Source organism: Vipera berus (genome assembly GCF_964194415.1).
Source record: "Vipera berus genome assembly, chromosome: 1".
NCBI lineage: Eukaryota > Metazoa > Chordata > Lepidosauria > Squamata > Viperidae > Vipera > Vipera berus.
The window spans coordinates 157,961,068-157,976,934 of record NC_138202.1 but is presented as its reverse complement, the minus strand read 5'-3'; the positions used below and the strand labels follow the sequence as shown (position 1 = coordinate 157,976,934).

The 15,867-nt window shown below is 37.2% G+C and overlaps 1 protein-coding gene across 4 annotated transcripts in view; it reads right to left on the bottom strand.

Annotated features, from left to right (window-relative positions):
- Positions 1-15,867, bottom strand: part of UBR3 (ubiquitin protein ligase E3 component n-recognin 3) — a 119,254-nt gene that overhangs the window by 82,258 nt on the left and 21,129 nt on the right. For all 4 annotated transcript variants that reach the window (XM_081317020.1, XM_081317021.1, XM_081317022.1 and 1 more), the window contains exons 6-13: positions 13,044-13,110; positions 8,579-8,709; positions 7,457-7,685; positions 3,471-3,650; positions 2,931-3,064; positions 2,126-2,212; positions 765-830; positions 581-670 (exon numbers count right to left, since the gene is read on the bottom strand). In XM_081317020.1, the coding sequence (XP_081173146.1) occupies positions 581-670; positions 765-830; positions 2,126-2,212; positions 2,931-3,064; positions 3,471-3,650; positions 7,457-7,685; positions 8,579-8,709; positions 13,044-13,110 (984 nt within the window). The remainder of the gene's footprint in view (positions 1-580; positions 671-764; positions 831-2,125; positions 2,213-2,930; positions 3,065-3,470; positions 3,651-7,456; positions 7,686-8,578; positions 8,710-13,043; positions 13,111-15,867) is intronic.

Here is a 15,867-nt window from a genome sequence, read left to right as displayed (position 1 = left end):
TTTTATTTTCTGAAAATACATTCTTATATTGAGTTATACAGTTTTTGCAGCAGACCTCCGTCAGGATTGAAACCTATCAAAATATTTGTTCTTTTTAGTACCACATATTATATACACGCTATCTCAAGAAAGTAGTAACATATCTAAGTTTCTTTTTATGCTTTGGTTCAATGACTGTCATCTTCAGCTCCTAGAATAAATTTAAATATTCAATAAAATAAAGCAGTAGTCCTGACAGTATCTTGCCTATTTTTCTTGTATTTAACTTCCTTTGAACATTTTCTCTTGCTTTTGTTCTTTGTAAAGTCACATTATCTAGCAATTCATCTTTCTTTACTGTGTTCCTTATGAACATAAATATAAATTGAAATATAATAAAATAAAATGCTTTGACATAATGACAAGTTTGAAAAATACATTCAAGTTGGACAGCTAGAGTCACACTTTCAGCTATAAATCAATTGCTTCCAGTAAATCTAAGGTAAATTGAATACACTGTCTATGAAATTTCATCAGTGATCACTATTTGACACCTCTCAATAGTTTATGTAATAATATGCTGAGATAAGCAAAAATTTACCTGAATTTGAAGTGGATGAACCATTAGTTTCATCAACATCTCCTGGTCTGGAAGAAGTGAATCTAAATCTAGCTCTTGACATTTAACAGCCTATAAATAAAGTAAGTGCATATTTTATCCTGATGTAAACCACAAATCTATCTGTAGAATGCCCAATTTTACTCTGCAAAAATGATTTACCTACCTTACTCAGAAACATAGCATAGTAGCGATGCAATGGGAGATGAAACGTAACCTGATTAGGAGTAGGCTGCAACAAAAGGACATTAGACTATTATAAAAGAACTATTAGACTATTATATTAGACTACATATAAACCCTAGTGAGACCATACCTGGAATACCACAACCCATTTTGATCACCATACTACAAAAAAGATGTTGAGATCTTGGAAAAAAGTTCAGAGAAGAGCAACTAAGATGATCAAAAGTCTGGAGACAAAAACATATGAAGAACGGCTGCAGGACTTGGGTTTGGCTAGACTAAAAAAAAGAAGAAATAGGGGTGACATGATAGCAGTATTCCGGTATTTGAGGGGCTGCCACAAAGAAGATGGGGTCAAATTATTCTCCAAAGCACTAGAGGGCAGGACAAGAAACAATGGTTGGAAACTGATCAAAGAGAGAATTAAGGAGAAAGTTCCTAACAGTAAGGACAATTAACCAGTGGGACAACTTGCCTTCAGATGGGTGCTCCATCACTGGAGGTTTTTAAGAAGAGACTTGACAGTCACTTGTCTGAGATGGTATAGGTTCTTCTGCTTGAGGGGGGGACTGGACTAGAAGACCTCCAAGGTCCCTTCCAGCTCTATTCTATTCTATTCTATTCTATTCTATTCTATTCTATTCTATTATTCTATTCTATTCTATTCTATTCTATTCTATTCTATTCTATTCTACTCTACTCTACTCTACTCTACTCATAAAAAATTCAGCTTGGGTATTATAATAATTTTGCCCTGAAAATCAAGGTCACTGAGTCCGTTTATCAATATTTTCTGGAATATTCAATTCATAAAGTAAATATGTCTTTGAAGTGCCCAGTAACATAAAAATGAATTTGAAGGGAAAATCTGATAGCGGGCAGGTAAGGATAAATGCCATGTAAGAATTTGGGGGGGAAAAAAAGCTTTGCAAGTGTTTTTGTTATTTCATTAACAAAGATCCTTTACAAATCATAGGAGTCACAGCATCTTCTAAAAAAATCTTTGGCCTGCAATGTGTAACTGCTCCCTGCATAGACAGCCCACCAATTCTAATTACAAGCATATTACTGGTTTACTGAAATATTGCTTGTCTATGTTTTTAATTGAATATTGATAAAAATCATCTAAATTTCAACATATCCCAATGAAAATATATGTTTACATATTTATGAAGGCAGAAAATTCTGAACTGAGCAGAAGAAATATCAAGTGTGAACTGGCAAACCAAGAAATGCAAGCTAAAGAAAAAAATCAGTACATTTAATTCCAAAATTATATGATAGCATTATATGGTATGATACAATAGTCAACATCAAATGAAGTATACAGGATATACCCACCTCATCTACAAAGTTGATTGCATCAAACCAATCCTGAAGTGCTTCGAGGCAGTATCTAACAACATTTCGTGTGTACTCTTGCGTCTCCTGAAGTGAATTACAAATGTTGCACAGACTGAAAAAAACAAAGGCTTGCAGCACTTCAAAGACGAAGTAAGATAAACGGGAAGGCTGCAGCTTCCGTGTTTCTTTTCTGTTCCCCCTAAAGTGCCTTGGATTTGCAGAGCTCCAATCATGGGAAGATTAAACAGAGAGGTGATTTTTGCCATTACTTCTCACCTAACAGTGGCTGGAAAGGCTGCCCCCCAACGGACCTTCTTTACACTACTGCAGATGGGGAGAGGGGCCTTGCACGAAAAGGGGAAGGGGAAACCCTCCCTGCTTCTCTCAAATCCTTCCTGAACAGAAAGAGGATTTGCATTTAAAGGAAAGTCCAATGCTAATATTGGAATTAAGGAAGAAAGCAAGAAAGCATTATAGAATTCAGGAAAAATAAGAAACAGTTATGCATTTTTCAGGAAAACTGCAGACTTGTTCTTCACACGTTGGGAATTAGCCAGTATTCCCATGAATTATATTCTCTCTTTTCTTGGCTTCAATTTCTTATGGTTGGGTCTAATGACTGAATGCCTCGTTCTGACCAAGTATTCAGGCCAACTGGCATAAAATATTGTATTGGTCCAACGGGTCACAAGACACAGTAGTTAACACAGATTGATGTTTGATTTGACACCACTACACACTGCTTTTTTAAATATACAATCATAAAGATCCACAAGATAGAGAAAAACGTAGTTCAACTTACCCTGACTTTGCAGTGTGACAGTAAGCCCCACATTGGTTGAGCACAAGCCTCAAGTTCAGCAGCAAAAGCAGCGTAGTACGTCTGGGATTCAAACTCAACATGTTCATTAAGTTCTCTTTTATTTAAATTCATGCCTTAAAAGATTGAGACAACAGTGTACATTTTACCTATGAATGATAATGCATTTTCTCACTATTCAATAACTCCCATTGTTAGCTATTTACAAAAACTGTTTTAAACAACAAAGTTAGTTATCAAACATGTGTGGGATAAGCATTAAAAGCAAGGAAAATGGCCAAGCAGAAAATAAAAATTAGAAACTTAATCCCTTTACAGCCTTTGTTCACTGCAAACCGATCTTACAACAGTTGGAATACTGTTCTAATAGTAGTATCCTATTAACTATAACCGATTTCAATATTTGTAACTGAGTTTTTGAAAAATAATCATTATAAACACCCTCCATATGCTTTAAAATATTTTGTCAAACTGCTTCTCTAATCAAAAATAAAGTGCATCAGTAATGAAAGCATCACATACCTTGAAAAAATGATACAAAGTTCATCCATGTTACTAATAGCCTGTGATCTTCTAAAAATTTCTTAGCCACACTTTGATGCGAAAGGATATTTATAAAGTCACTGACAAGTGGCCAGTAAGTATTGTTTTTTAACAGTGCTTCCCCACAGTTCACAACTACATGTAAACTGTTTTCCTCATCTAAAAGTAAAAACAAATGTTAACAATGTGTTGAAGACGTAAAATTAGATAAAAGACTTTCTCCAGCAACAACACAGAAATAAACCTCTGCATTATAGGATTTCTACATATACAAGCCAGTACCTTGTATAACAATGTCTTTCTCTTATTAGAAGCAGATTTTGATTTTTCAAGCCTCAGCGAAAGAGAAGGAGACAAGATTAGTATTATGGCTTCTAGGATGCAAAGAATAGTTCAATGGGAAAGGCTTAAGGATATTTATTTATTTTCTATACATAATGAACTCTGAAACCACCTGTTATACATAGATTCTATGGATAAAGAATCATAGATTCTATGAATAAAGAATTTTGGGTCTGTGGGAACTGGAGGGTTAGGTTGCAGAGCCTATGGTCAGCTGCTTGTTTACCTCAGACTCTCTCCCACAGGAGTTATCTGCATAATGTATTTGTAGTTTTCCCTCCTCACTCAATCACAGCGGATGTTTCTGTACCAACCTTGCCATGAAACTCCATATGGCTTCCTCACAACAGCAGCAGTACTCCTCCTTCCTCAGACCGTCACGAGTAAGCTACATGGAGTCTCATGACTGAGCGGACCCAGAGAAAGACATTATGCCCAACGGAAGAGAAGAAGGAGCACAGAGAAATACCTGGGTAGTAATCTAACACTAATTCTTATAAAATATAATTTATATATGTACAAAAGCCTGTCTGCCATTTTGTGTGTGTGGAAAACCACCCAAAATATAGCCAAATAGAGTATAAGAAATACTTTTATGTGTAGACTGAAGCCTGGTGTCCATTTACTAACTGCCGAGGAGGAAGACTGCAGAGAAGAAGGCTACATATTCTAAATAAGGAAAGCTATCTGTGTAAAATCCCTACATGATATAAATTTATTTATAACTGTAAAAGATAACAAAGCATATACTACAGAAATATAAAATAAAAGACTTAAAAATATCAGACTGCAAAAATTTAAGGAATGTAAATCCATATTTGCCTGAAAAAGAGAAAAGTATGACAGGCACCAAAGATGGGAATTTCTCAGATGGGGCTTGCTTAACTTGCTTATTGATAGTACACCCATCCATTGGTGTAGTGGCACTTGATCTCACTACTTATTTCTTTTACCATTAATTTCCACTTATTGCTAGTTGAACTTGCCAGTTTCAGTGACACTCTTTACTGCTAATGTTTAGGGCCTTCAGTAAAATGTCTTCTGCTTCTTTTCAAATGAGCTTTTTTTTACTGAAATGCAATCCTTACCATGGAGGTATTTCATGTTATGTTCACTGAAGCTGGTGAATGCCAGCTTTAGGAGTCGGTTGTCAGACATTCTCAATGTGTGGCTGATCCACTTCCATTGCCTAATTTATAATAATAAAGTTGGAAGGGACCTTGGAGGTCATCTAGTCCAACCCCCTGCTCAGGCAGGAAACCTTATACCAGGGGTAGGCAACCTCGGCTCTTTTATGACTCATGGACTTCAACTCCCAGAATTCCTGAGTCAGCTGACTCAGGAATTCTGGGAGTTGAAGTCCATGAGTCATAAAAGAGCCGAGGTTGCCTACCCGTGCCCTATACCATTTTGGACAAATGGATGTCCAGTCTCTTCTTAAAGACTTCCAGTGTTGGAGCATTCACCGCTTCTGGAGGCAGGTTGTTCCACTGATTAACTGTTCTAACTGTCAGGAAGTTTCTCCTTAGTTCTAGGTTGCTTCTCTCCTTGATTAGTTTCCATCTGTTGCTTCTTGTCCTGCCTTCGGGCGCTTTGGAGAATGGCTTGACTCCCACTTCTTTGTTGCAGCCCCTGAGATATTGGGACACTGCTATCATGTCCCCCCTCGTCCTTCTCTTCATTAAACTAGACATATTTGAGGGAACACCTGCTGCCAGCATCAAGTTCCCTTCGTCCAGTGCGCTCGCAGAGGGAGGGTCTTCTCAGGGTGCCGGCGGTAAAAGATTGCCGGCGGATAACACCCAGGGAGAGGGCCTTTTCTGTGCGTGCGCCTACCCTCTGGAACCAGCTGCCCGTGGAGCTCAGGACTGCCCCTGACCTACGCTCATTCCGCCGGGACCTGAAGACTTGGCTCTTTGAACTCTCTGACCCAGGCTGAGAATTTTAACTGGGGTTTTATTTTCAGGGATAATTTAATCTTTTAATTCTCTTTTAACTTTGTATCTTATATTGATGTGATTTTAAAATGCCCTGTAAACCGCCCTGAGTCCTTCGGGAAAGGGCGGTATATAAATCTAATAATAATACCCAACTCCAGCAGCCATTCCTTATATGTTTTAGTCTCCAGTCCCCTATCATCTTTGCTGCTCTTCTCTGTACTCTTTCCAGAGTCTCAACATCTTTTTTACATCGTGGTGACCAAAACTGGATGCAGTATTCCAAGTGTGGCCTTACCAAGGCATTGTAAGGTGGTATTATTTAGTCTGAGATGGTCCCTACTTAATATTTTCTCTGGATCTCTTCATTTCAGATCATTGATGGAAATTAGATGCCAAAGATGTAATGGAAACAGAAATGGAGAGCAGAAAAGGACAAAAGGAGACAATCACTGATGTATGGGAACACCAGAATTCCTTGAAAACTACATATAAATAACAATGAAGCCTAGATTCTTTGTGAAAATGTGCTGCTATGAAAATTCCAAAATGAAGCACCTAAAATTGGTAATGAAGGTCCTCACATATGAATAAAAGAAACTAACAATGTTTGCACTGAATGGCAATATGGAAGTGCATGTTAGAAAGATCTAAAAGTGAACCATGTATTAAGGATATCTAGGGGGATAGAAAACATGCAGTTATCGTACTTCAGTATTGATAGAAGAGCAATAGTAAATGCCCTTGGCACCAATCACCAAATGGGATAGATTTAACAGCATCTTTTCCAAGATTATGGAAGTACCCCAAATGGGAAAACAGGGAGTAACCACAGTAGTCCTTAGGGGCTTGTGGCAATACCTGACTTATCCTTGCTCAATGATGGCCAATATTCAGACATCATCTCCAATAAAAGCTAGCACTCAGCTAGCTTGAAATGGTCCTCAAAAGCTACATTAGCATTGGTGATAGTAACAGGTAAATAGCTAAAAGCAACATCTGAAAAGGTCCACAGGCCTTCTATGTTCCTATCTGAAAGAGTGTGAAGTGGACAATGCTGAGACAGAAGTTGCTATTGATAATACTTTAGTAAAACATGGTTCTGCTTCTGGTATTGCAACTTCATCAGAGGTGAAAAGGCATGGCATTATAGATATGAGAAATAAGATTAAACAGAATGATGTTGGATTATAGCCATACTTAGCCATAATCATTTTTAATCCTATGCATATCAGACTTCTGACAGAAGAAAGTCCCTTCCCATCAAAGGAAATCTTAATAATTTGGTGAAGTAAAGCTGCTGCCAGCCTATCTTGGACGCCTATTCATAGAAACCAGAGCTACCAGATGCTTAAGATTTACAAAGGACATGGGTTAATATGCTGTGCCTTCATGTATTTGTGCAGTGGACTAGAAAAGAGTCCTTTTTACCTGCTTAAATGATTTAGGTAGAGAGGTTGGATGAATTGTTTCACACGGGGGAGAACTCATTTGATTATAAGTATAAGTGTTACAACAGAACAGTATCCAAGTCTCTTAAATAACCTGAAAGCAACATGATGACCTCAACAAATGGTGGGTTTCAATTTCTTTAATTCCATCCAGCGTGGACTTACTAGAAGTAAAATCCAACAATTTTGAACACCATTGTGAGAAAAATTATCATAAAGCAAGATGCATACTTACCTTGTAGCTCACTTTTAATAAGGCAACTCTCCATCATATATAGAAGGACAGTAACCATAATATCAAGCAGCTGGCATTCTTCTGTCACTTGACGTGCTAATTCCTCATTGCTGAATAGCTGGACGCTAATGTGTACGATTCTGTTAGACATTGTATCAGATTCATGGCTTTTCTTCAGTGTTTTCATAATAAAAGCATAATGCTGCACAAATGTTTTAGTAAAAGCAATCTGTAATGTATAAAACAAATATCAGTATTACAATTTGCTCTTTTCATATATGTCACAATATGTATGTACTGTGTGTATTATTTCAATCTGGCTGATTTTGAGAGGTTTACAAAAGTCAAACAGTACAATCAAATGTCGATAATAAAAACAATAACTCAAAATACAATATCCATAGCACAATTTCTCAATGAAGAACACATAATTATAATTCATTCTACCCTTCAATTCTTATCTTCAAAATAGTCAGGTTTGACAAGCTTTTCAAATGGTCATAAGAAAAGGGGCCAACTTCACCTCAAAGGCCACCCTGTTGCATAGAAAGGAAGCTATGATATCTAATTCTCTCATGGTTACATGGTCAGGGAAAAACAATACATTGCTTGATAACGAGATGAGCAGCATATAAATTTAATGAGTAAAAATAAATTTTAAAAATAAATCAAATCTGATTGTTAAAACATAAAAGACAAATGAAAAAACATCACTGCTCAAAAGTGGAAGTCAAATGGTTCACTAGATAAGTGAATGAGTTCAACTGACTAACAGAACTTCCAGTATCTAGCTCCCAGTGTGATAAATTACAATGCATTATGTGTGTTACATATTGAGGTTTTTTTTAAAAAAAGAAGCAAAAAAGTATTTGTGAGGGTACTAAGCAGCAACTTTACTTTAATGTATTTTGAATTAGTAATCCTAAGGTCTATCCATATTATTGCTAAGAATCAACACCAACTCAATTTAGTTCATATTATTTTCTATATTACTTTCTATTAGTACACTGAATATTGTGTTAAATTGTTGGACATTTTCCTCTTAACAATGGCCTTAGACTACTACAAATGATTTCACACAAATTGCTGTCTGAACAAAAGAAAGAAGAAATACACTAATACCTTATAATCTTGATCTGGAAGCATGTTGAGCAAAAAAGTTACCATTTTTTGAGGAAATTCATATTTTATTGTCCAAAATAATAATTCTTCTAGAAAACATTTATGCTTCAAAACATCCATGATGGACTGATCTGTACAAAAATGAAAACAAAAGCTAGATGAAAAGGTTCAAGGCAAACATATTTTGGCTTTACTAGTATTGATATCTTAACAAATTAATATATTCCAGCAACATATTAAGCATAAATCATGTTCTCAAATTAATTAACAGGATTAGAGTTAGTGATTTTCTTATCATAAATGCAAATAATTTACTTCTAGTAACAAATATCAAAATGGTGCATGACTGTGTCTATTTTACTAGCTAATTTAATGGGATAGTGCAACTCTTCTTTTAATTTTAAAATCATGTTAAGATGTTAATGTCATCAGGAATGTGCAAATAAAAAATAATCAAAAATTAGTGTGTGTACAACACATTGTCTATGTTGTTACAGATCACAATGGTTTGGGAAGCCATTCCATAAATTGAAAGGTTTATAGAAGGGAATGAAGGGTATGTTTATAGAAGAGTATAAAGTTCAGCAAAACATCTTCATTCTAAGAAAGGCTATTTCTATCAATCCCACCTTTTTTTCTACATTTCACTTTGCTAACAGAGTGTCACCCAATCCTGTGGACCATGTTTTCGGGTGGCCCAAGGCCATAGGAAGAAAGTACATATCTGAATTCAGTCATTGTTGTACTTGCATGATCCAGCAGATTGAATCTATCAGTGCTTGTGGAAAATGATTTCATTGGAAACCATCTTAAGATGACTGACAAATCCAGCAATTCTCCACTGAAATAGGAATAAGTAGCCAAAAGCTTCCACATTTTTTAAACCTACAGCTAAAAACCTGAATAATAATTCACGATGTCCTGAATCAAAGTCAAAGTCTTCCCACTGAGAATAGAACAGATATACTTCTATCCTTTACTCCCGTTCTGCTCTTAAGTCAACTTCCTTATATCCCTGTAGAGAAAACCCATAGTTCATTCTGAATAAAGTCTACCTTTTACTGTATGTAACTGGTACAGAATGCAGCCGCGAGAGTTGTGTCGGGGGTCTCCCGATACTCCCGTGTTACACCTTTGCTCCGCGAGCTGCATTGGTTACCAGTTGTCTTCCGGGTGAGGTTCAAGGTGTTGGTAATGACCTACAAAGCCCTCCATGGCATGGGTCCAGAATACCTTGGGGAGCACCTGCAGCCGGCGTCAACTTCCCTCCGCCCAGTACGCTCCCACAGAGAGGGCCTCTTCAGGGTGCCGCCGGTCAAAGAATGCCGACTGGTGGCCCCCAGGGGGAGAGCGTTCTCTGTGGGTGCACCGGACTTATGGAACCATCTTCCGGTAGAGCTCCGGATGGCGCCCGACCTCCGCTCCTTCCGGCGCGACCTTAAAACCCATCTCTTTAAGGAAGCGGGCCTGGCCTGATGGGACGGGGTGGGTTTGTTATTTGTTATTATGACTTTAATTTTAAATTTTACTATGGGCATTGTTTAATCATGTTTTAATAATTTTAACTTTTGTATCTGTTTTTTACGTATTGCCCTGTTAACCGCCCTGAGTCTCTTGAGAGAAGGGCGGTATATAAATTAAATTAATAAAATAAATAATAATAAATAAATAAATAAATAATTTGGGTTCAAGTTTAATTAGAACTATTTTCTGCGTTCTTAGCCATATACTGGGAACATCATTCAAGGAAATACAAATTAAAGAAGGATGTGTAGTAAGGCTAATAAAAGGGATCCTCTTTTGTAGACATTGTTCACATTTTTTTTCACCAGCTGAATATTAGGAGTTAAAGTCTGGTTGTGTGAAATGAGATCAGGAAGTCTTGTATCAGTGGCCCCCAACCTTTTGGGCACCACAGACTGGTTCCTTGGAGAGAGGTTTTTCCATGGACCAGAGGGGGCCTGGTTTCACATACTGCCTGCATCCTGTGGATGGGGCTTTGCTTGTTTGTGCGGCTCAGTTTCTGGCATGCAGTGGCCCAGTGCTGGTCCACGGACCCGGGGTTGGGGACCCCTGTCTTATATGAAGGAAATTAATGGATGGGAGAGCTCTTTTCTGCAAATGCCTACATCCAATTATTTATGTATCGATTGCATATATACATCACTTTTTAGTGGTTTAAGACTGTGTACATGGAATATCTTCCTTACATGGGCAAATATTTATCCAGCTACAGTTGCAAGAAAAAGTATGTGAACCCTTTGGGATTACGTGGAGTTTTGCATGAATTGGCCATAAAATGCGCTCTAAACGTCATGTAAGTCACAACAATAGAAAAACACAGTCTGCTTAAAATAATACTACACAAACATTAGCTGTTGTCATGTTTTAATTGAACATAAGATGGAAACATTCACAGTGCAGGGTGGAAAAAGTATGTGAACCCCTAGCCTAATGACTTCTCCAAGAGCTAATTGGAGCCAGGAGTGAGCCAACCTTGACTCCAATCAGTGTGACGATATTGGATGTGTTGCTGACAGCTGTCCTGCCCTTTAAAAACACACACCTGTTTTGGGTTTACTGGTCTCAAGAAGCACTGTCTGATGTGAACCATGCCTCACAGAAAAGAGCTCTCAGAAGACCTACGATCAAGAATTGTTGACTTGCATGAAGCTGGAAAGGGTTACAAAAGTATCTCCAAAAGCCTTGATGTTCATGTGTCCACGGTAAGACAGACTGTCTACAAATGGAGAAAGTTTAGCACTGTTGCTACTCTCCCTAGGCGTGGTCATCCTGTAAAAATGACTGCAAGAGCACAGCGCATAATGCTTAATGAGGTAAAGAAGAATCCTATAGTGTCAGCTAAAGACCTACAGAAATCTCTGGCACATGCTAACATTTTTGTTGACACATCTACAATAAGGAAAACATTAAACAAGAATGGAGTACATGGGAGGACACCACGGAGGAAGCCATTGCTGTCCAAAAAAAATATTGCAGCACGCTTGAAGTTTGCAAAAGAGCACCTGGATGTTCCACACACTACTGGCAAAATATACTGTGGACAGATGAAACCAAAATTGAGTTGTTTGGGAAAAACACACAACACTATGTGTGGAGAAAAAAAGGCACAGCACACCAACATCAAAACCTCATCCCCACTGTAAAACATGGTGGAGGGAGCATCATGGTTTGGGGCTGCTTTGCTGCCTCAGGGCCTGGACGGATTGTTGTCATTGATGGGAAAATGAATTCCAGAGTTTATCAGGACATTTTGCAGGAAAACGTACGACCATCTGTCCGCCAACTGAAGCTCCGCAGAGGATGGCTGATACAACAGGACAATGACCCAAAGCATACAAGTAATTCAACAAAACAATGGCTTCAACAGAACAGAATACGCCTTCTGGAGTGGCCCAGTCAGAGTCCTGACCTCAACCCGATTGAAATGCTGTGGCATGACCTTAAGAGAGCGATTCACACCAGACATCCCAAGAATATTGCTACACTGAAACAGTTTTGTGAAGAGCAGTGGTCCAAAATTACTCCAGATCGTTGTGCAGGTCTGATCTGCAACTACAGGAAACATTTGGTTGAGGTTATTGCTGCCAAAGGAGGGTCAACCAGTTATTAAGTCCAAAGGTTCACATACTTTTTCCACCCTGCACTGTGAATGTTTCCATCTTATGTTCAATTAAAACATGATAACAGCTAATGTTTGTGTAGCATTATTTTAAGCAGACTGTCTTTTTCTATTGTTGTCACTTACATGACGCTTAGAGCGCATTTTATGGCCAATTCATGCAAAACTCCAAGTAATCCCAAAGGGTTTGCATACTTTTTCTTGCAACTGTATGCCATAAGCCATTTTTCCTCTTAGGATTCAAAAATGCATAGCACTCTACTTAAGTTAGGAAGACCAAGTCTTGTAGTCTGTTTATATTGCTCACATATACAATACTATACAAACAAAAGTGTGTGCGTATAAATAAATAAAGGTAAAGATTTTCCTGTCAGTAATGCATGATGCTCATCTCTGTTTCTTGGCCAAGGGAGCCAGCATTGTCTAAGACAATTTCCATGGCTATGTGGCCAGCATGGCTATACGTCAAAGGTGCACAGAAAGTTGTTACCTTCCCACCAAAGTGGTACCTAGTTATCAACTCTCATTTGCATGCTTTCGAACTTCTAGGTAGGCAGGAGTCAGGGCAAGTAACGGGAGCTCACCCCATTGCATGGAGCTCGTGTCTTGAACCAGATTACATTTAACCCAACCTATCTATCATTCATCCCTCCATCCATCTACCTATCACACACACATATGCACTTACTTTTGCTTCTATAACATCATACACATTACAGATCTTGAAAGCACATTCACCTTCATCCATGGAAGCTCAAAACTACCAATTGGATAAAACTAGTTATAAACTAGAAAGTATCCAACAAACTATTTACTATATACCTTTGGTGGTGGTACTTAGTTTCACTCTCTTGCACTTTCCCACACCTTGGTTACCATCCTGATCTTCCTAAAATAAAGAGATTGAAAATGGATAAATAGAAAAATCTAACATAAGATCTATTATACTGTGCTGGGCGGGGGGGGGGATATGAAAACAGACTCCCCCTAAGAACATTATTTTACCGCCATATGTTATTCAGAAATGTGTCCAGTATTTCAAGGTAAATATTAGCATGTTATTTATTACAAATAGGTTATTAAAATATATCCTTCATCAAAAAACTTCTTATAGTCTCTTTTAAATGTCCTTTTGTTTAAATGTTCTTCTGTTGTGGTTATATCACTTGGGGATCTTATCCCACATAAACTGTCTTTAAAGAACTACTAAAACTCTAAGCCAGCGGCTCCCAACCTTTTCCATACCCCGCACCCCTAGATTACTTCTGATATATTCTCACACTCCTTACAAAAGTTCAAAATAACCACAATGAATTATGCATATACACTATAATTTTGAAAACCCGAATTTTTGCACCCCCTGGAATATCATCTCACACACACAGGGAGTGCGAGCACCCCTGGTTTGGAACCCCTGCTCTAAGCTAAGATTGGAAAACATAATCAATGAGGAATTTGCCAATTAATGGGAAAAATACTATATAAAAAATACTATATAAGAGTCACTTAATTATAAGCATATTTGTTTAGAAGCAAATACTGTTTGGTTACAATGCACTCAATTAGAAACACTTGCAAAAGACCACAATTATTAGAAAATGACTGGAAACATTCAAAGTTTCAGTACTATTAGAAGAATCTGAAGTATTTTCTCACATCTGAAGCATTTCCCAATATCTAATTATTACATAGTGCAAGACATTTCTTCCATCAACCAATCAGCTATCGTATACCCTTGACCGAAGATCGGTACACTCCTTCTATCTGGGATGGTCGTCCTCTTCCACCGAGCGCGCAGCTTCGGGAGGGACGCACATGGAGCGGTGAGGGAGGAAGGGGACACCCGCCTAGCCAGCCAGATCAGCCGAATCAACCCTGGCGATCAATGGGGTGACAGATGTCGCAGCCAGATCGCCCTCACATCCCATCAACCAATCAGAAACATGGGGTGGATATTAAAAGTCTACACTCTCCTGTTAAAATGCCAGGTTGTGATTTATCTTGGTTTCATTTTTTTATATCTCAAGAACCTGGCATTTTAAAAGGGGTGCGTAGACATTTTATATCCACTGTATATAATGGAAACCTACTGAAATAGTATAATGGCATTCTGCTGAATTAAAATCCAATTAAGTATTTATCTTCCCTTCAAGACAGGGAAATCTAATTATTCAGAGAAACCTAATGATGTTCACTTAAATTCAATACATAAATAAATATCAAACGCAGAATCATTAACTTTAGAAAAGGAGATAACATTTTCACTGTTTGAGATCTCCACCGATTCTCTCATATGACATACTATATATAATATCTACGTTATATATATATAATATCTATATAACTGATATATAAAAATAGGAATAAATACTGGAGCAAAAACAGTTGAAATATACCAATATCATTAAAAAAGGCATTAGATTTATTATTTTCTTGGAAGTAAATATGCTATCTTTAATTTCATCTGAGTAGAAAAATCAGAATTGATTTTTAAGATTTTAAATCTTATTTGTATAGATTTACATTTATATAAAAATTCCCTAACAATATGGATTTTAAAATTCTCTATCATAGAAAAATTGATTAATAAAGAATTTAGTGACATATCTTAAAATTGCAAAATTAAATAACCCACGTATATTGGTGTTAAACATTCATTTCCTTTTTTACCTACTCAGAAACAAGAAAATCAATTTTCAACACAACAAACAATACCTTTGGATGCCCTATTCTGTCCAGCCCCACCTGAAAAGATCCCGGTAGCAAATATCCGTCTAAATTCCCTTACTATATATTTGGGGGTATGCAATAGTCTGCAGACCAAATTGCAGAGGCCATTTTCCAAAGGCAGGTATTACTAGGACAAAACAGCCAATATATAAATTAACTTTAATGAATAAGATTATCCCTTAGGGAACTTTTTCTCTCTTGTGTCGTATTAAAAATTATGATTTTGTGGCAATTTCCAAACTAATCCTGGGGGATACATCCAAGGCTTTCAGAGTCTTATTTCTTTGTGTCTAATTTTGTATAGAGACTTAGGAAATAGAGGCATCCTTCTGGTTTGCTTCATTAATATAGGAAATTGATTTCAACTTCAGTGGTTTTATTTGAGTTAAAAAGATTAAAGTAAGCCACAGTACACTACATTATACCAATATAAATAATATTGTAGTGCTGGGGTGTAACAGATCCTGTGATTCAACTAATATTTTCTACCTTGTTGTGGGCCTAAAGACCTCATTCTGTTTCTCCTATAACTACAGTTTGGTATGGTCGTTTACTGAGATTAGAAACATTTATCCCATTTATTTCTTCAACCACAGCTGAAAACTACTCTGAAATAGCGTCAGAAAAAGTCATATTCTAAAGCTGAACTTGAATTACTGCTAATGATATGAATTGTGATTTTCAAGAAGAGATAGTTTTTGACTAGTTTTACTGTTTATAATAAAGTGACCTGCAGAAATGTGGCAATCTCAACAATACAAAAGGGAACGTTTTGTTGGCTGAATTTCTGCCATGTCTATTTCTAAAAGAACAACAACAAAAAAACAAATTTGAAAAAAAAAGAATATGACAAAATCCACTGACTTGAAAAGGAAAGCAAAAAGTAAGAGAAGACGGACTACATACCCTGAAGGTT